The 20,765-nt window shown below is 34.6% G+C and overlaps 2 protein-coding genes across 2 annotated transcripts; both read right to left on the bottom strand.

Moving 5' to 3' along the window:
• Window positions 1-1,519: 1,519 nt before the first annotated feature.
• Window positions 1,520-4,740, bottom strand: LOC131610497 (protein NRT1/ PTR FAMILY 4.5-like). The gene is made up of 6 exons (XM_058882458.1): window positions 4,568-4,740; window positions 4,377-4,464; window positions 4,069-4,286; window positions 3,578-4,000; window positions 3,355-3,473; window positions 1,520-2,783 (listed from the first exon to the last, which is right to left on the bottom strand). Exons 1-6 carry the CDS (start codon window positions 4,568-4,570, stop codon window positions 1,877-1,879), a joined length of 1,758 nt encoding a protein of 585 aa, XP_058738441.1. The 5' UTR covers window positions 4,571-4,740; the 3' UTR covers window positions 1,520-1,876.
• An 11,574-nt stretch (window positions 4,741-16,314) lies between these two features.
• LOC131614992 (uncharacterized) lies at window positions 16,315-16,755 on the bottom strand. Its single transcript, XM_058886515.1, has one exon. It carries the CDS (start codon window positions 16,753-16,755, stop codon window positions 16,315-16,317), a length of 441 nt encoding a protein of 146 aa, XP_058742498.1.
• Window positions 16,756-20,765: the final 4,010 nt, after the last annotated feature.

The raw sequence follows: 20,765 nt of genomic DNA, 5'->3' as shown, positions 1-20,765 counted from the left end.
CAATTGTGTTTATCTTCCCAAGGTATGTGCTCCGACCTGCAAGTGAAGGCTAGGTTGAAGTATATCTTCTTAATGGTTCTTTTGAAAAATTGCAAATGCAGGTGCAAGATTAAAAGGATCACCTATGTGAGCATGAAGTTTTGCCGCTTCAAGAAGCTTGGACTTGGCTTCCTATATGCTTATTAATGGATAAGGACACATGGCTTGTAAAGTGTCAAGTATGAATAGTAGAGTATTGTAAGAAACATATGTGTACTATATCTTTAGATATTCAAATGGATTGACGGGTTCAATCATTATGACACCCCGATTTTCGAATATTTGGAATGTGTATTTGTACTAAGATGAAAATTCAATCGTAAGACATTTTCTTCTATGCATTTGTTTGATCGTTATACCTGTAAAGTAAATCAAGGATTATACTAAAATGGGGGGAGTTTGTTGGTGATTTTAGTATCATCAATGCATTTTGGTAGTAATGTGATTTACTATAGGCCAATGCAATTATGCGTTGAGTTTGAAACGAGTTAGGGTAGTGCGGAGTGCACGCTCGTCGAGCCAAACGCGTAGTTGAATATGAATAATAGAGACGGGCATAACGTTTCGTTTGAATAGTTGCACCCGTTTCCAACGGACATAACGATTCGTTTGAATAGTTGCACCCGTTCCCAACGGACATAACGATTCGCTTGAATAGTTGCACCCGTTCCAACAGACATAACTGTTTTCCGAAAAGGTGTGTCTGTTCGTTTCTATTATTGGTCTCCTATATAAGGAGTCTTTTGGTCTCGATTTGGAACACGAAATTACATACTTCCTCTCTACATTCTGATCTGTTCTCCATTGTCAGAAACAGATTGTTCTTCAAGAATTATCCCCGCAAAGATTTCGTGAACCCAGACAAATAATAGGGTCGAAATACTTTGTTTGGAAAGTGAACAAACACGATTCTTGAAGATATCCAGGATTATCATACCTTATATCTAACAGGAATCAGGTTGTAATTGTTCCACCGTTTTCTGCAGTCTAATATTCAGCTAGTTTCGCTTCAAAAAAAATAAAAATAAAGACTAATTAATTTTACTTTTCATTTGGTTAAATGACTCTCACATTGACCAATGTCGTCTACCTCATGAACAGTACACCAATAAAAAATCAATTATTTCTTGTATCATAAATTAATGTTAACATGATGTTGATGTTGTGGTAGAGTATTTACCAGAACTTAAGCTCTTCAAAAGACTATAACATCCAGAAATGCTAGTTATAGGTTTGATTGATTGTGTGAGTCTTTAAGATACATAGCAAATTATCAATTTACTACTTGGTATTTTGAGTAGGAAAATAAATTAAACTTTTGCCAATTCATATTCTCCAACATGAGAGTCAGCACTTGATCAAGCATAATCTTGTTTGACTTTATATTATGAAGGATGATTTGTGGTATACAACCATAATGAAAACACATAGTAGAGGCATCTTGAAGCTGTTCCATCCTTTTGCTAGAACAAAACTAGAATTATATGAGAATATGAATACTTACTATTTAACATTACTTAAACAACCAATTACAACTCAAGGTGAATCAACTTAATTACCTTGTTTAGTAACCAAAAAAACTTAATTACCTTGCACTATAGGAACAAGTATAAAGAAAGCCTTTAAAATCAGAACACAAGATTGGACCATAACCAACAATAGCAACCAATCATACAAGCACACATGCACCAAAACATACTTCAACCTTTACCTATTTCCACATCCCAAAGCTTAGTACATAAGTAGCAACTTCATGGTTATATTCTATTCTATTCCATATAACAGTCCAAAACATCCACTGATCCATTCTTGTCTCAACCATAAACCTCAATTCCCTTCATTCTTGTGTGTTTCCTCCAATGCTACCTTCCCAATTTTGTTTTGTTCCACCAATCACTTTCAGAGGCATTTCATGTAAAGTCTTCAAACCTATTGGGCTTGAATTTCGGTCTTCGGATTTGTACTTATACCGCGAGGCCCAATACAGGTAGTTAAAAAAATTAAGACAGCTGAGTATAGCTAGGAACCAATAGAACAGGTTTAAGTTATTTTGATTCAAATCAAAACCATGTAACCAACCTTGTTTACTTGGAGTAATCCTTTTGGTTACTACATTAATCAAATTGACAAAAACAGTGCTCAAGAAGTAACCAATTGACATTGACAACCATGTGAAAGAAGTTGACAATGATTTCATACTTGAAGGTGATTCCCTGTAGAAAAATTCCAAAAGTCCCACAAGTGTAAACATATCTGCAATACCAAATATGCCATATTGGAATGAAAGCCAAAATAGGCTTATGGGGTTATTTGGGTCTTTTCTACTTTGGTTCCTTCTTTTCACTTCTACCATTCCAGCCACTGTCATTGATATAACCGAAAGGACTAATCCAACACCTACCCTTTGGAGTTGTGTGATTCCAGAAGGGTGGTTAGTGATTTTTCTTGCAAATGGAACAAAGAAAAGCTCATAAATTGGAACCAAAATGCTTATGAAAATAAGAGGGATAACCGGTATGGATGATGCTGGAACTGTAAATGAACCAAGTTTAAGGTTCATTATATTTCCTTGTTGTACTGAGAATGTTTGAAGCTGTGCTAAACATGTGTTCATTATGATTGTGCTGGCTACTATTGGTAACATTCTGGTTAGGATTTTCACTTCTTCAATTTGTGTCACTGTGCACACTTTCCATGGTTGTGGTTTCATGTTTTCTTGCAAAATTGCTGCTTTATCTAAAGACCTGATTCAACAAACCTTAACTCTTTTAATAATTTTCTAACACACTCTAAAATCAATTTTGAATGTAAAAAAAGTCATTTTCTAAAATCACTTTTACTATTCATAAAAGTGAGTGCTACTATATACTCTACCAAACAAAAAATAAAGCTAGAAAAGGTACTGCTATACTATACCCTAAGTTGCATATTATTCAGGTAGAAAGAAAACAAAAAACACAACATTGATTACACCAAGTGTACTACTGTTTTTTATCATCATCTCTTGGTTGTGTTGTGTCAGAAAACTTTTATTACTTTTATCTTATGTTAAGCAGTTTATACACGGCATAGATATTTTCTTTTCCTTCCATGATCATTTTCTTCCATATATCTGTTACTCCAAATCTTGTATGTGTGTTAGTGGGTCCAGTGTCCTTGGCTTTACCTACTCCAATGTACATGAAAAAGAATCCTAACATGCATATTTGCTGGACCATGAATTTTTTTAGTTGTCTTATCATTTTGCAGACAATTATTATGCAGCTGGAATAAAAATCAATTTTTTTAGCAAGAATGAAGATTGTAAAAAATCACCTTATTTGGCTTGTGTGAAGAATTTTCTCCACTGTTGCATCTTTGTCACTTATTTCATAGAGCTCTTCGTGTGACTCTGGCAGTGACAGCTTTCGGTTTTTAAATGCCACAACAATAACCTGCAGATAGATTAAGGTTAAATATGCCTTCTAAACATGCTTAATTCATAGATTAATCATTAATGTGTTTATGAAGGAAAACCAAACAGAGAATAAGACTCGACCTGAACAATTCTGATGGTGGGGCTATCTCCAGGAACTTTGATTCTATAGAAAGGCTTACCAATAGCAAGTGCAACAAAACCAATAGAAGAAGCTATGGTTATTATGAAAAATCCCCAATGCCAAGCTCTTTGTGTACTAACCCAAACAACACCAGTAACACCAGAAATAGCTCCAAGAGTTGAACTAAGTAAAAGCCAATTGAAATAGCTCGCAAGTGCTTTCGCTTCATTAGGATCCTTTTCTTCAAACTGGTCAGCACCAAATGCAGTCATAGAACCTCTCACCCCTCCAATACCCAAAGCATACAAACCCAACGACGCATAAAACATAACCCCAATCCCACCTTTCACACAACTCGATTTCCCACATGCATTTGGATGTAAATGTCCCGAAGCAGCTTGGAAAGTAACCATTGCCAAAGCCTACATACAAGTCACTGAGTTATTACCACAAATAGTTGGTGTGCAAAGATTCTGAAATTATAACTTACCAGAACTTCTAAGGAGCCAAAAATCAAACAGGTGGTGAACCTATTCAAATAAGTATCTGAGATGAATCCACCAACAAGAGAAAGCAAGAAAGTTGAACCCATGAAGTTTGTAAGAGTATTTGCAGAACTTGATAGATCAAAATGCATCACTCCATAGAAATACAGAACCAAACTAACCATGTTTGCAACAAAACCCATATTGTCCAATGCCGATAAAACTACATCAAAAATCCACAAATATAACAAACCAACAACAACAACAAATAAAACTGAACCAACCAAGTTTTTTCATTGAATCATTTTCTCACCAAAAACAAACATGGTAGCTCTGAATCCACCTTTCTTTCTCTTCCATTCAGCAAGAAGCTTGAGTTCTTCAGTTTCCTCTTGATCTGCCTGTAAAACAAAATTTGAATCTCACCATTGTCATCAACATAATGCATAAAAAAAACCATATAGAAAAAAATGGTTGAGTTGAGTTCAATGAATTGAATCTCACCATTGTTGAAAGAATGAAGTTGTAGACAAGAATAGAAAGTGCTGTTTGTGAATTGTGAAGAAGTAGCTGAAAATTGTTTGCTACTTATCACACACTATGTTTCCACTTTTTCAACTTTTCTTACCTTTTTCAAATCCAAAACAGTAAAAAAAAAAAATAAATGGAACTGTATTATTGATGTTTTAGGGTACACATTAATGATGCTTAATGAATCAATTATCATAATCATTATCATAATCATTATCATAATCAAACCTAACATGTAGTATAGTGTACCCCACTTTACTTGATGGAGTGTATTTGTTTGTCATTGATGAAGAATCCATTGCAGGAAATTGCATCAATTTCATAAAGAAAGAAGCTTTCAGTGAAGGTAATAGGTCAAATTGAAAGAATTGAAAAGACTGGTTATTGAAATTGGGATGACTTTTCATTGCTTTAGATAAGTTGCTATCAACTTGATTAATTGGACATATCATACATCTATTCTATCAACTATTCATTTGTTGTTTCTTAATTATTATTTTTCTGTTAATTATTTCGTATCGTTCGATTCTTTTTAATTATTACATTTTGACTTTTTATATATATCAAGAAAATTTATAATGATTATTACTTTTTAAGCTATAATTTTTCTTTTGTCTATAATACTCTTAACTTTTAATTATTTAATATACTTTTTTTCTTTCTCTTAATAATTAATTAGAGAAAATTTTGACAAAACTATAATAATCACTACATTAAAATTTGAAAGTAACAACTAAATTAAAATAATTTTTTTCACAAAAGTGACATTTATAAAGAAATAGATGGCATATGTCATAAGAGGTTTAATAAATCATGGACACTAGACACGACATCCCGATGCAAACAATTTTTTTGTTTAAGTAACTTGGCATTAAAAATTCACTATTTTTAAAATTAAAAAAAATAAAATGTTACGGATTTAAACTCACACTTCTTTATGTAATATCTCTGTATTAATATCTCTGAACAACTATACTAGTTTAATAGAACGGATACACTTTTTCAAAGTTGTTTGTGTTTGTTTGCTTAAATAGCTCTAATCAAGAAGTTGAGTGTTAAAGTTTGGATGATCAATTATTAATTATGATGATAGATAAGAAAGGGCTAAGGTTGAAACTTGTTTTTTGGGTTAGACAAAGTTGTCAGACTAAAAAAGGATCATATGGTTTTCTTGCTAAGGAAAAAGAGAAAAACATTTGTAGCACAAAAGTTTCCATGCGTAAGAAGGTTAACACATAAAGTTACCTAATTCTCCAAAGCTGACTTTCCATCCTTCCAAGGCTGTAAAAATGTGTATGGGAAATTGAAATCCAATGTCAACTACTCAAAAATTCACCGCATTGTCAACTATTCAAAATTCACCGCATTTAAACGACACTTACACGTAATAATCAATCTAGGTTATTCATTTATGTGAAGCACTTAATTAAACAGGACAATGACACATTGATATTGATGTTGGCACATGTTAGAATTTAAGCGTGTATTTGAATTTCACATTAATTAAAACTGAAGGATATATTAGATATTGATTCATTCCTATTTCTACTACTTTAAAGTTTTGTATAAAGGTTTCTTAAATCATAAACACAATATTTTAAAAGTTGAAATTGATTATTAAATTGGTAAAGATAATGAGTCATTGGTTTATTGATCGAATTACATATTTAAATTGAATCGTAAGAATAATTAGATATCTCGATTAAATAAATTGACTTCCATAATAAAAATTATATAGTTATTAAATCGATCAGATCAAATCAAATGACTATGTCCCTAAAAATCACAATACTTAAAGAATTTTAAATTTTCAAAATATAATAATTTCACAAGTTTGTTCTTTTGATTCAAATTCCAAACATAATCGTCACATTCAATGAAATATTTCAAAACACAAAACCAAATAAATTTTAAACTCGATTTAATTGAAACATAATTTGAATAATAAACGACAGTATTTAATAAATTTAATAAAATTGTTTCAAATAAGTTTTGAACCAAATCTACTTATATTTTAAATCTATATTTCAAAAAAAAAAATATCAAAACTATGTCGTTTTGTTTAGCGAAAAAATGCAAGCATTTAATCCGTCGATTTTTTTAAAATTGCTGGTTCGCCTATTTTTATCGGTTTTGTCGGTTCTCATTTCTTGAATAACTTGTCAGATCCAACAATCAGACTAGACCAATGAACCGTTCGATTTTCCTGATTAGACAAATTTGATATGATTTTTAAAACAATGCTTGGACATTTAGTTCATTAACACTTATGACACTCCCCAAACTCTCCAATAACACATATATTAGTGTCGTGTCATGTGTCGCATATTATACACGCATTTGTTTTGATATGCCAATATTACAAAAGACATTACATCTTAACTAAATCAAATGAGAGTGTTTGTTTTTGCGTTGGTATTTGAAGTTTTACGAAATCAAGTTGAAATATGCATTGGAACTTGAGAAAGTAGAAATATGCATTGAAATTTGAGGAAGGAGTTTTAAATGTGTAACCAAATCGACTACAAGACGAGTAAACGTTGTTAAGATCGGGATCTTGCATAAGATCGCGAAGGGATAATAAGATCATGAAACATAAGATCAGAATCTTGCATAAGATCGAGAAGGGATAATAAGATCATGAAATAGAAGATCGTTACTGACATCAGAAGATCCTATCCAATTATTTTTGTAAAATCGAAAGAGAGTACATAATAAGATCGTAACAAAAATCGTAAAATATTACTAAAACAAAATTGATACTACATGTTTGAATTTTTTTACATGATACTCCATTTTGGTAGGAAAATGGCATCTGCCAAACCGTAATTATTTCGTCTCGCCATTATGTCATTCTTTTGAGATTGTAATAGTGAAGGTCGAAAACGACTGATTGTGGCCGAAAGTGGCCAAGATCACACATAATCAATAGTTTTACAATTTTTTCACAATTTGACTACAACACAAATCTACTTAAAATCGGGATCATAGAGAAAAACTTGCATTGATATGAATCTAAATACTTAGTGTTATAAACAATTACTCCATCCGTTCCTTTATAATTGTCACTTTTGTGAAAAAAAATTGTTTCTTTTTAAGTGTCACATTTCAAAGTTCAAGAAAGTATTTTTGTTGTTTTGTCAAAATTACCCCTAATCATTATGATATAGAGAGAGAGAGAGAGAGAGAGAGAGAGAGAAAGTTAAATACGAAGTTTAGGGTATTATTGAAAAAAGAATAATCATTACTTAAAAAGTAACAATAATCATTGGTTGTCTTGGTATGTGGAAAAACTTAAAAAGTGACAATTATAAAGGAACGGATGGAGTAATAAGAAAAGAGAAATGTTTAAATTTATTTAAAATTTAATATTTTTAATTGGTTTTATGGTGTTGTTGTGATTGAGTGGGAGAGAAAAAAATCATTTTTAATTTTTAGTTAATAAAAAAATTGTGATTGATTGTTTGTAAATCTACTTGGTGATTTGTTTTCAGCTAATTATTTTTCCTTTCTCAAACAATTATGTGAAGAGAATTTCTTTACCCACCTCCCAACCTTCTAGGTCACCTCTAATGAAAAACCATATGTACCCCTGACTTCGGAAATGCATTTCTGAAAAGCAAGAAAATGTTGTTTTCGGAGATGCATCTCCGAAAGCACCTTTTTTTTTCAAAATTTGTCTTATTTCGGAAATGCATTTCCGAAATACTGCGCGTTTTGTAGATTTAGCAAAACAGCCCCCTCCCCCAATTCATTTACCCTAATCAACTTCAAACTCAACCCCAAAGAGATTTTTTGCAAACCACTTTCAAGGCTACATCAAAGGCTCCAATCACCTTGCTATACTACATTCAAAAGCCCTCCAATCTCTTCAATCGGTAAGTTTTTCGATTTTTAGATCTATGATTCAAATCTCAATTAGGGTGTTTAGAAATTGCAAAAATTATATTGGGGTAGGTTGGTACTGCCATTTGGGTTGTTTAGAATGATTAAATGTAGTTTTGAAGTTTGTTTTTGGGGTCTGCCATGGAAGTTGCAGAAAACTTCTTCGCAGGGGTGTTTCGGAAGTTCATTTCCGAGAACACCTCCATTCCCAGTTTCGGAAATGAACTTCCGAAGTGTATCAGAAATGATTTTTTCTTAGTTTTTTCTATTGTCTCGCATATTTATTGATTTCAATTGTTTTTAGGAACATGGCAGACAATCAAGCACGCATCAGACAGGGTAGAGAGACCCAGACTGCGTCGGCTAGACGCGAGCGGGCGGTGCAGCTGGCGTCGACGCAGGGACGGGGGCAGGGACGGGGACGTGTGCGAGTTCCCGTGCAGATGGACGAGGGTACCTCTGCATCTGGATCGAGGAGCCGTCTGGCTCGGGTATCTTCTTCCCGCCAGCGAGAGGAGGAGGAGGAGGAGGAGGCAGTGACATACCACAAGGCGGAGGAGGTACCGGATGTTGACCCTCCACACGGAGAGGAGGAGGAGCAGGAGGAGGGCCACCCGGGAGGGCCCCAGTGACACTACCTTGCTCATTACCTACCACGAGCACGTCGCTCGGCGTATCTGGGAGGGAGAGGTATTTTTTATAATTTGCCCGACTATATTATTTAACCGTTTATAATTTAGCCGTTTATTCAATATTTTCTTAACGGTCTAATTAACATACTTTTTTATTTGTTTTTGTTGTAACAGGAGAGAGAGACTTTGAAAATGGTGAACCACTCCCGAAAGGTTTTCAGTCTGTTTAAACCGAATGCTGAGTGGTTTAACGACACGGTGAGAGCTTTAGGGCTTAGTGGGCTGTGCATGACGGGGTATACCGCCATCAGCCACGGCATGCAGGGTGCCTTTGTGGAGAGGTGGCACAGGGAGACGTCTTCTTTCCACTTACCGGTTGGGGAGATGACGATCACCTTGCATGATGTGCAGTGTCTTCTCCACTTGCCGATCAGGGGGACGCTGTTGGACCACTCCCGGATCCAGAGGATCGAAGCCAGTGAGTGGATGGCGCTCTATTTGGATATGGAGCCCGAAGTTGCTGACTTTGAGTGCATGACGACAAATGGGCCTCATATCCGGTTCACCACACTGAGCGCTTATTTTGAGCACCACCTGGTGGCGGCGGCCGAATCCGAGGAGGCGGATAACGCCCTATTTGTGGAGTATCGTCGTGTCTGCGCTCTCCGGTGTTGGTACATGTTTGTGGTAGGCGCTGCACTCTTTGTGGACAAGAGTGCAAGGTACGTCGACGTGACCTACCTCCGCTATTTCATGGACTTGACTACCGTTCACCAGTGGAACTGGGGGTCAGCTGTTCTGGCATACCTATACCAGAAGCTGAATGAGGCCTCCAACTGGAGGACCAGACAGTTGACCAGATTCTGCACACTACTTACGGTACGTTTCATTTTAATTGTTTCACATTTATTTATGTTCCGTTTTTATTTTTAATACATTATCGTGTTTGTGTTTTAGAGCTGGATCATCTCCTACTTCTCCCGCATCCACGGCTTCCGCGTTGATCCTGTGTACGAGGTCGCCATGCCCAGGGCCGCTAGATACGTTCTCTAGAGGGGGAACAATGCAGTGGGACCATACTGTGGGTACCTCGAGCGCACGATGCACGATGACGTCACTTGGAGGCCATTCAGCGACTACACTCATGTTGTCCCCTTTGACGGCATATCGTTATATTCTGGCTGGTTGACATGCGGGACCAACACCATGGTGCGGTATCTCCCTGAGCGGTGCATGCGGCAGTTTGGATATGTGCAGATGATACCCAGGTCACCTTTTGAGGCTGCTCCCGACACAGTGACCCGAGTGCAGCTCACTGGCATATTTGAGGATTGGGAGCATCATGTGGTCCCGGAGGAGTATCTTCGTATTCGGGTCACCCAGGACTGGCACAGTGTGGAGGGCTATGTCACATGGTTCTATCGGGTGTCACATCCTCTGATGAGACCCGACGCTCCCGGCGCTCCTAGGCCAGTACACGATGAGATCCTGGAGAACCAGCAGGCCGAGGATGACCACGCCATTGATCTCCTGCCGATCTGCCAGCGGATAGAGATGCTTGGGCAGGACGCGTTGGATCGAGGTATCGTTGATCAGGGCGGTCCAGAGGCAGTCGCAGTGATGGAGAGGATCGTCACTGATGCGGGCCGTGCGTCGGCATACAGGCGGCAGAGGAGGTCCCAGGGAGAGAGGGTTAGGCATACCCAGTAGGGGTCCGGGTTTATTTTTTTTGTATTCGGATTATATATTTCGCACATTATGACTCGGTCTGTATATATTATTTGAATTTTATTTATTATATTAGTATTTTACGTTGATATGTCGTTTGTTTTGTTTGGTTTTTCCGTTTTTGTATATATTATACGTTTTGTATATCTTTCGTACGGGACTATTAGAAAAAGCATAAAAAAAATAAATACTTTTGCATAATTCGAAAATGCACTTCCGAATTACACTGAAATCTGAAAAAAAAGTGTTTTCGGAAATGCATCTCCGAAAACACCCCCATGAGGTGTTTTCAGAGATGCACTTCCGAAGTCTGAGAAAATTTTTTAAAAAAAACTACTTCAAAAATGCATTTCCGAAGCAGGAGTAAAGTGGGGTTTTCGCTGGGGGTGATCCCCATAGGGAGGTGGGTAAAGAAAAATTCTTATGTGAAATAGGAGTGAGGATCTCTCCATTTGCTCTCTCCATTTTTCCTCTCCATTACTATAGTTTTAAAGACATTTGTATTATATAAAAAATAAATTGATACATCAGTTGTCACATTATTATATTTATATTCTTAAAACTTTGGTAATGCATAAAATGGAGAAGGAAGAAAATGGAGAGGATATTGACTCGTGAAATAGTTATGACATCGAAATCTAACTTTTTGCATATGGTACATGTGATTGGACATATCCAGTCTTGCACGCACCAATTTAGACTTGAGCGAGATTTAAGTCCATAATTCTGAAGTTACTAGGTTATAAATAAATTTTAATTGAAAAATTAACCCTTTTTATGATACTGTGTATCCAAATATTATTATATGAAAAAGACAGATGATAGTAGAAACTATGTGGGTCACATGGTACAGATCAAATGGTGTGTTCCATGTTCTGTAGAGCTCTCTTTTATAATAAAAGTCCATGAATGTCACTTTCCTCCTTCCATTATGCATATCACACAGATGTTTTTGCTCTTTTGCTTTTGCACTGTGATCTATTTCTATTGATAAAATCCATTTTAACATTGAAATGTCTCTTTCAAAATAGCAGTCTAACTTCTAGTATATATCTCAATCATGCAGAATCTTTTTTTGGTTTATAAATCACTATCAATTGAAAACACACTTTTTTTCTTGAAATGTTTACCATCCTGTTTGATTGGTGGATTAAGCAAAGATGAATTTGGTATTTGCATTCTTCAATGAAGTTTCACCTTTGGGCCATAGGCACCAAAAATCTATTCTTATACAGTGTTTTAATAATGTTATGTTACAAGGACAATGTACATGGTTGTTTTCTTTGTCTAGCTACTAATGATGAAACAAAGATATTGAAGATCCTATTAAGACATGTTTCAAGGTGTTCTGTGTGTCAAAAAGAAAATGGATCAATTTTGTAGATTTAAACTAGATGTGGTTGAAATTTGATGCATTCATGTAATTAGACTTCAAAGGCAGTCAGGTGAATTAAGATTAAACGTTAACAAAAAGAAATTTAAACTTTGATTTTAAATATTTAAAATAATGAGTTTAAAATCGAAATTGTTTGACTTTAATCTAACGATTATCTATGTTTTCATTTCTTTTTGAAACATAGTATTTAGTTCAGACACGACTAATTTAAAAGACTAATTTCACCCTCCGCTAACCAGAGGTCGATTGAAATTATATCAATACTTTGTATAAAAGACTATCCATTTCTTGATTGTATAAATGTACTAAATTCAAATCTCAATTTACATGCCTCCAAGAAACCAAATAACGAATGAACAAAATCCAAACAATTAACAAAACATAAACAATGAAACACAATGTTTGACTATGAAATTCGGCCATATAGCTTATATATTTGCCTACAGAACAATTATAATTCCATTTTATCAATACGCAAAGAATCAAGGATTTGTGGCGTCTCCCTCGATTTATTTGTTCGCTCCCGTCTATTTGACATTACCTATTAACTACACTCCACATTTCTAGAACACTAATCATTCCAAAATTTACATTACCATGTGTCCGAAGTTACACATTTAAAGAACATAATCATTTTTTTCTAATAGGGCCCAAACTTGGCAAATCAACCCAACCATAGTCCAAGTTTCTAATCAATCATAACCACCGTGTGAAAATGCTAATATCCCTATAAAATTTAGTTCCAATCAATCTATATCATGCATATCTTTGTCGTGGAGGTGGATTCCCATTAATTAATGACTAGATTTTTATAGAGGTAGTCGATGTTTCTCTATCTCAAAGACAAAGTGTTATGGTCCTTATAATTTATAAATGATATTTTACATAAACTTTAACTTATTAACCCTACATTCCATACCATATGCTTTTTCAATAATACCTATAGTTATCACTTTTTTCATTAAGTTATGTGTGCTTTTCCAAAGTGCTTGAGTGTCCCTCTCTATTTTCCTTTTAAACACATGTTCTTATCCTTAACAATCACTTTCCTCCGTAAGACATACCCCGTGCACCAAGTGAGGGACAAACATAATCAATCTGAATGATTTTGGTGACATGGAAGACTCACTGCTTAATTAGTTAGATTTCAGATGATTAATATACATTGGCGTTTTCCTAGAAACAACTCGAAAATAATCAATTACACTCAAATTTAATTAGAAATTGATAATAATATTAAAATTACACTCAATCACACATAAATGTATTAAAAAATTCTCTTAATTTAGAAGAGTTGTTATAGGTACAATGACTACTTTTAATTTATGGTAAAGTTGTTCTCTCTCTGAAATATGTTAGCGAGTTTTGTTTTTAATTCTTGGTAAAGTTTTTTTTGCAATCCCTCTTGTAATTTTCAGATTCTTTCAAATACCTTCCTGACTGCCACATTGCAGCAAAGATTTTCTCTTGCTGCCTACGTGGCAGTCCACGTGGATTTTTCTTTTTTTAATTATTTTATAATTCCACGTGGAATAATTATTTTTAAAATTTTTTTTAAAGAAAATTAATTTTTTTTAATAATTTTGTTACTGCTTTTATTATGAGGGGGTAAATAAAAATTCGCTAATATTAGAGAGGGTGTTCATAATAAAAACAGTAATAAAATTATTAAAAAATAAATTTAAAAAAAAAGTTAAAAAACAAAAAAATTTAAAAAAATATATTTATTCCACGTGGAATTTAAAAATAATTTAAAATTAAAATGAAAAATCCACGTGGACTGCCACGTAGGCAACAAGAGAGAATCTTTTCTGCTATGTGGCAGTCAGGGGGTCCATGAGGAAATCTAGAAATTACAAGGGGCTGATTGCAAAAAAATAATTTTCAGGGGCTAAAAACAAAACTCGCTAACATTACAGGGAATTTTACATATTTAACCTAAAGATTGATGAGAAATACAATTTAAATCTAACATGTGAAGGTCATAGTTTAAGTAACTGAATATAGGCACTAGCTTGACTTGTTATTTCCCTTATTATTCTGTTCGAACTACAGAGACCCTCGTATCTGGGATTCCACACCTATGGTAAGGCATAACTTCTACCATTTCACTTTGAAAGTGGTAATGGTGTCAAGTTCTTGTAACTCTATTGCCCCATGCAACGATACATCTTTCCCATAAATGGACTAGACTACTTGGATTTGAGTTTTCTAAGAAACATCCTTATCTTGGAGTTGAACAACATGAAATGTTGTCAAATATAGAATTTTCTTTTAACCAGATTATTATCATGATACCTCTTGTCCTCATTTTATAGATGATGGCATTCTCGTATGCTTGTTGGCACAACTCTTATAACTCATTCAGTTTCATCAATCTCTTTGTTCATGTTAGTGTTTGATCAAGTTCAAGAATTTGATTGACATGTACACATTAATATCTGACTCTATATGTAGGTGATAAGTTTTATTGTACTCCAATCTATAAGGTGACAATCCAATGCGTGCCTTGTAAGTTGTACGGTATGTTAGAAGAAATCATCTAACTTCTTTGACCGATCCTTTCTTGGGTGAAGATGTCGCTTCAACGTGTGTCTAGTCTTCAATTTGCTTTTTATCGACGTCTATCTTAAAACCTTTGACCTTTTGGGATCTACCTCTTCCTTCCAAAGTCCCGCCTTCTTCACTCCGCTTCTCTCTTACTTTTTGCTCATGAACATGTAGTTAACTTTGCAGCTCATCCTCAATTAGAAGATCAATGTCCTTAGACTCTTTAATTGAGCATACAACAAAGTTGAAGTTTTCTATCAGAAATCTAAGTATCTTCTCAAAAATTTTCACATCATTCATATTCTCTCTGCAATTACTCTTGTCACTTGTTGTTTCCATCATTCTTCCAAAATAATCATCCACTAATTCACCTGTCTTCATCTCTAAGATTTCGAATGTCAGTTGCACATGTTTCACCTTAGTGCTTCCATTGTACTTGACTTTCACTGATTCCCACAGTTATTTAGCTATTTCTTTATGGGTAATTGATTTTAACATGGATTTGTCAATTTACTGAATAGATAGTTATTTGCTTTTAAATCTTTAAGTTTTACTTCATCTAATGCTTTTTTGTTGCGCTGCACTTGTCTATTCATTCTCCTTTGGTTCCTTGATTCCAAATTCAATAGCACTCCAATACGCCTTTGATCGGATTAGATTCTCCATGATCAAAATCCAACTATCATAGTCTCCATCAAACTTTGACACACTTGGTACAGTGAAATTTTTTGATTCCACCATTTCACTTTCTTCACTCATTCTAGTATTTTTCCTCTTAAACACTCTTGTTTACTCACTATATCAGGCTCCATGATGGAGCTTTTATACCAAATGATGAAGTAGTAATGATAACTTTAACAATATTAACCAAGTGAGCTCACTTCTTGTTCTTACAAAATGAAAATATGACGGCTTTAGATAAACCTAACAAATCGAATTAAACTTATCTGAATTAACATTTCTATAACAATAACGATTAATTCTTGGTAAATATAACAACAATCATATCATATGATCAATGCTTTGATATTTTTGTTTATATTTTATTATTTAAATATTTAAAATGTATTTTTTCAAAAAAAATTATATTTAAAATGTATGTTCCGAGTGTTTTGAAATTGTTTTACTTTCTTATATATATGCAATGTATCTTAATATTTGTTAGGGTAGATTTTAAATAGTGAACAAATTCTAAATTTAAGAAAAGATATTGTTTCTACTAAGAAATTAATTTCACTGCAAAAACAAGAACGGAGCGGAGATTTTTTTTGAATAAGGCTGAATATCAATAAAAAAGGAAAAGCAGAATACAAAAGAGAGCCGGGGGACCAAACCGAAACCCGCTCAAGAGTTAGAGAACCTAAAGAAAGGCAACCCGAGCATGTTCCTAACAAAATCAGTTCTCAAAAAAGAGGGATAAACATAAAAAAAGATCAAACCAAAAATCGTGAGACCGAAGTAAGCAAGGGAGTCTGCACAAGTATTCCCTTCTCTGTAAATGTGAGAAATAACAAAAGACATGTGAGAGCTTATATTAACACAATTAATCCATCTGGTTCGAATATTCCAAGGCACCCTATAGGGGGGTTGAAAGCCTTAATCACCGCAGTAGAATCGAATTCCAACCAAAGGTGTGTCCAGTTTTTCTCATTGGCGAACTCAATAGCTAACATAACACCTGAGAGATCGGCAATGAGCGAATTTGAGACACTTAAAAAATGAGAAAAAGCTCCTACAAAGTTGCCATTATGGTCTCTGAATAAACCTTCGTAAGCCGAATTTCCCAGGTTATGAGAAGACGCACCATCACAATTAGCTTTAATCCAATTCCAAGGAGGGGGCTTCCAAATCACCTCCACCAACCTGGGGCATTTCAGAGGCGGAATAGAAATATGAAACTTTTTAAGGATGGAAAAGTCGGATAAGGAAAGACGCGGAGCAGCTTTCGAACCATTTTTGCTGTAAATCATTTTTTAAAGGCAAAATATTCTTTTTGGTCCCTTATGTTAACCTCGGGGTTCCTTTTGATCCCTTAACTTCAAAAAATTTCATATTAGTATGGTGTCATTTTAGTCCTTTTTGTCATATTAGAGACGGAAAAATTCAAAAATCAATCACTAAGTTAGTCGCTAATATGACAAAAATGACTAAAATGACACTTTTTGAATAATTAAGGGACCAATGTAAAAAAAAATTGAAGTTAAGGGAGCAAAATGAACCCCCAACTTAATAAAAATATTTTTCCTTCTTTTAAAATACCAGTTTTATGTAATTTAATCATTTTATTTTAAAGATACATCATTTTAAAATAAAATAAAATAAAATTTACTCTCTCATTGTCCATAGTCTATAATCAAACAAAATTATTTAACATTTTTTCACGGAACTTATTACAAGAAAAATATAAAAAATCTTTCTCAAAAATCTAATATTAAATTTTTTTCTCTCATATAAATTGGAATTGACGAAATATTTCAACTGAGAAATTGTCAAATTAAATATGTAGGATATGGATTGAAATTACTTTTACAATGATGCAATGCATTACGTTATTTTGGGTCCAAGAAGTATGAGTTGCTTATGGAGCCAGTTCGGATATATTGCAATGGGCTAAGCTGGAATTGTATACTTGTATTGGATCAATTAATCATTAGCCCAACACTAACACCTATTGTTTTAGAGAGTTTTTTAATATATTTTTATGGGTTTTTAGGGACTCTTGGCAAAATTTCTGTAAAACACCAAGTAATGGCTTTCGGACACACATATTCGAAGACACCAAATGGTAGTTTTCGGATACATATATCCGGAATAATCCATGTTGTTTTTTTTATTTAAAAAAATGAAGGTTATTTTGAAAATGCATATTCGAATTTTGCATAATCAAAAACAAACTTTGTTTTATCAGAAACAGACCTTGAAAATTTTAAATTGGTAAAAATAAACAGCGATAAAATACTGAATAGATATATTATATATGTATTGAATCATATAAAAATTACATTTGACACGACAATGCATTCAAAAAAGGGTTCGATTACATTCTATTAGGGATGGCAACGGGTGCCCGCGGGTGCGGGTTTTATACTACCCAAACCCGCACCCGAAATTAGCACCTGAACCCGAACCCGAACCCAAAAACTATTCGGGTGACAAAATAACACTCACGCCCACACCCGTTGGGTTCGGGTTTTTTCGCCCAAACCCGCAACAAAATACATAAAATACATTTTTCCTTCAATTTTCTTACAACTTTCCATAATATATTATATATATATATATATATATATATATATATATATATATATATATATAATATAATATATTATTTATATATATATATATATATATATATATATATATATATATATATATATATATATTCGGGTGTGATTTCAGGTTTCGGGCGCGGGTTTCTTACTACCCAAACCCGCACCCGAAATATCGGGTGGCACCCGAACCCGAACCCAAACCCAGTCAACTCGGGTTTTCACCCGTTGACTCGGGTACGGGTGCGGGTGGGCCCCGCGGGTTTGGGTCTGTTTGCCATCCCTACATTCTATAATGCACCAAATGAATTGTCACTACTTAAATCTAAAACCGATTCTTTCTTCAACTTCTCCCTATTTGATTCTCTCTCAAGCTCCGTCAATTTGGTGAATTTTGTCATCCTATCCAAAAAGTGATTCGACCAAGTATTCGCCTTTTTTGCGGAATGTGTCGTCCACTCCACTGATGTAGCCAGAATAGGACACCCCGATTTCAAATGAACCTCAACAAAATACAGTGATCTAAGATACCCAATACAAATTATGCGGTCGGATGAGTCTTGCGGTGGGCGACTCTGAAGTCGGAAAAATGTCTCCAAAAACCCATATCTCGTCAGATCGATACACCCTGTCATATACACTTGCTATAAGATGACTTATTTCAGAGAAGCACATCCACTTTGCAACTGATATGGGACCACTAACACATGGAACAAGAGTATTTTGAATTTTATCGAATTCTTCCTTTTTCCTATATAATCGTGTGTAAAGTTTCCCATGTGCCGTCAACTCCGAAATAAGTGTTTAGTGCAAATGAGTGTGATTCTCCTCTCCTTTACCAAGTAAACCAGACACGGCCCAAAACCCGCAATTACCATCACCCGCCACATCTACGATCCTTTCAATGTGTTTGCGCATAAAAAGAGGCATCTCATCAATGTGGTTAATCAGTAGTGGAAGTAGTGGTTTTTTAACTAGAGGTGTAAGTGGTGGTTTTTGAATGGCAGAGTACGAGGTGGCTTGGAAATGCGAGCTCCCTTGAAAACACTTTTTTGCGATTAACAACTCCATGGTATGACGGGGTCCGCTTTGTTGAACTTCCATCTTGTGTACTTTTCACCTTTTTAAGGGCACCTTTGGTTTTTACCGGTTGCGAAGGAGGTTTCAAATCAGTGGTTTTTTATAAGACGATTTTCCTCAGCTTTTCAAATCGGCAAGCGGAACTTTTATTATCAACATTTTCGAAATAATTTCCTGCTCATCCGACTTAAGCCGGCATACAATTGAATGATCTTGTAGCTTCGTGTCCAACGCATGATTATGTATACCAGAAATGACATTAAACCATAAAATGTCATCCACCCTACAATATTCGCTTAATTTAAACTGACACTCAAATTTTTTCGATTCGGTGTCATCGTGTTTTAACTTTCGTAAATTTGGAACACATTTTCCACTTTTCTCACATATCATCGTTACAAATGCTTTCCTTCTACTAGTGCCATTGTCGGACCTTCCAATCACAACACCAAACTCGAGTTTGCTAGTTTCCATTCGGACCCATTCAAGCATGCGTTGAGGAGCACTAAAAGTTTGATCATTTGTAAACTGGTGCCGAACATCTATCTTGATATCAATATTTTTAACGTCATCATTCACCTTGTCTGAAAGCTTTACAAGAGCTTTGGGAACAATGTCAGGGTGCACCATATCTAAAATAGAAAATATGTTAAAACAAAATTACGTTTGTGTAACAGGGCCTGTTTCAGATATGCACATTCAAAATATAGTAGGTGGGATTCAGATATATATATCTGAAGTGACGCTATTTTTTTATCCAAAACTCAACATTAATGCAAGGAAATGAGAGATGAAATGAGGAAAGTTTAACTTAAATTGAAGCTTTCCGTGCTCTATTTGATATGATAAAACACTTGACACTTGGTTTGGAGATGAAAAGTTGATTGAGAATGGTTGAGGTTTTGTGGTAGATGTTGGTTATGGGGGGAAATGAAGAGAATAAAATAGTGGTAGGGGTGATCATGGAGAGAGCTGATATAATAACAATATTTTCGGATATGAATATCCGAAAAATACTACTGAATGTTTAAATCCAACGTTCAGATAATAATAACATGTAAACTTCGGAGATGCATTTTCGAAACATCTTGAAAATTGATTTATGGTACATTCAGAGATGCATCTCCGGAGAGCATTTTCGAGTTTTCAGAGGTTTATTTCACCCCTATAAGGGTGTATTAAGATATTCCCTCTGCTTTAATATAGAAATTAGGACTTGTGATACACCGATTTTGATTTATGGAAGACACCAACTTTTAAAATAAATCTAAGTAGTTATATATTTATAGAATCATAGAGGTTGGGAACCACTTGTGTCAAAATTAGAGTTTGTTTATAAAAATTTAGGTGGTTATGTTTTTTTGTAATATTTTTAGAAGTACAGTAAATCAGAAGAATGATCTCTCCTCCCGAGTTGATCGCTTGATTAAACTGAGTAAACAAGTTATTATGGTTCTTGTCTTTGGTTTTTCTTCTGCCAAGTTAAGTTGATGTCATATCAGTTTTAAGAATAATTTACTTTACCTCAGTTAAGAAAGAGTTATTACCTCAATTTTCTAGGCGACGTAACGAAGAGTGTCTCGGAAAATCGTCACTTTTCCCTCTATAAGAGTAGGGCAGAGACCTTTGTA

The sequence above is a fragment of the Vicia villosa genome, linkage group LG6 (assembly GCF_029867415.1).
Source record: "Vicia villosa cultivar HV-30 ecotype Madison, WI linkage group LG6, Vvil1.0, whole genome shotgun sequence".
In the NCBI taxonomy this organism is placed as follows: domain Eukaryota; kingdom Viridiplantae; phylum Streptophyta; class Magnoliopsida; order Fabales; family Fabaceae; genus Vicia; species Vicia villosa.
This window is presented reverse-complemented; position numbering and strand designations above follow the sequence as displayed.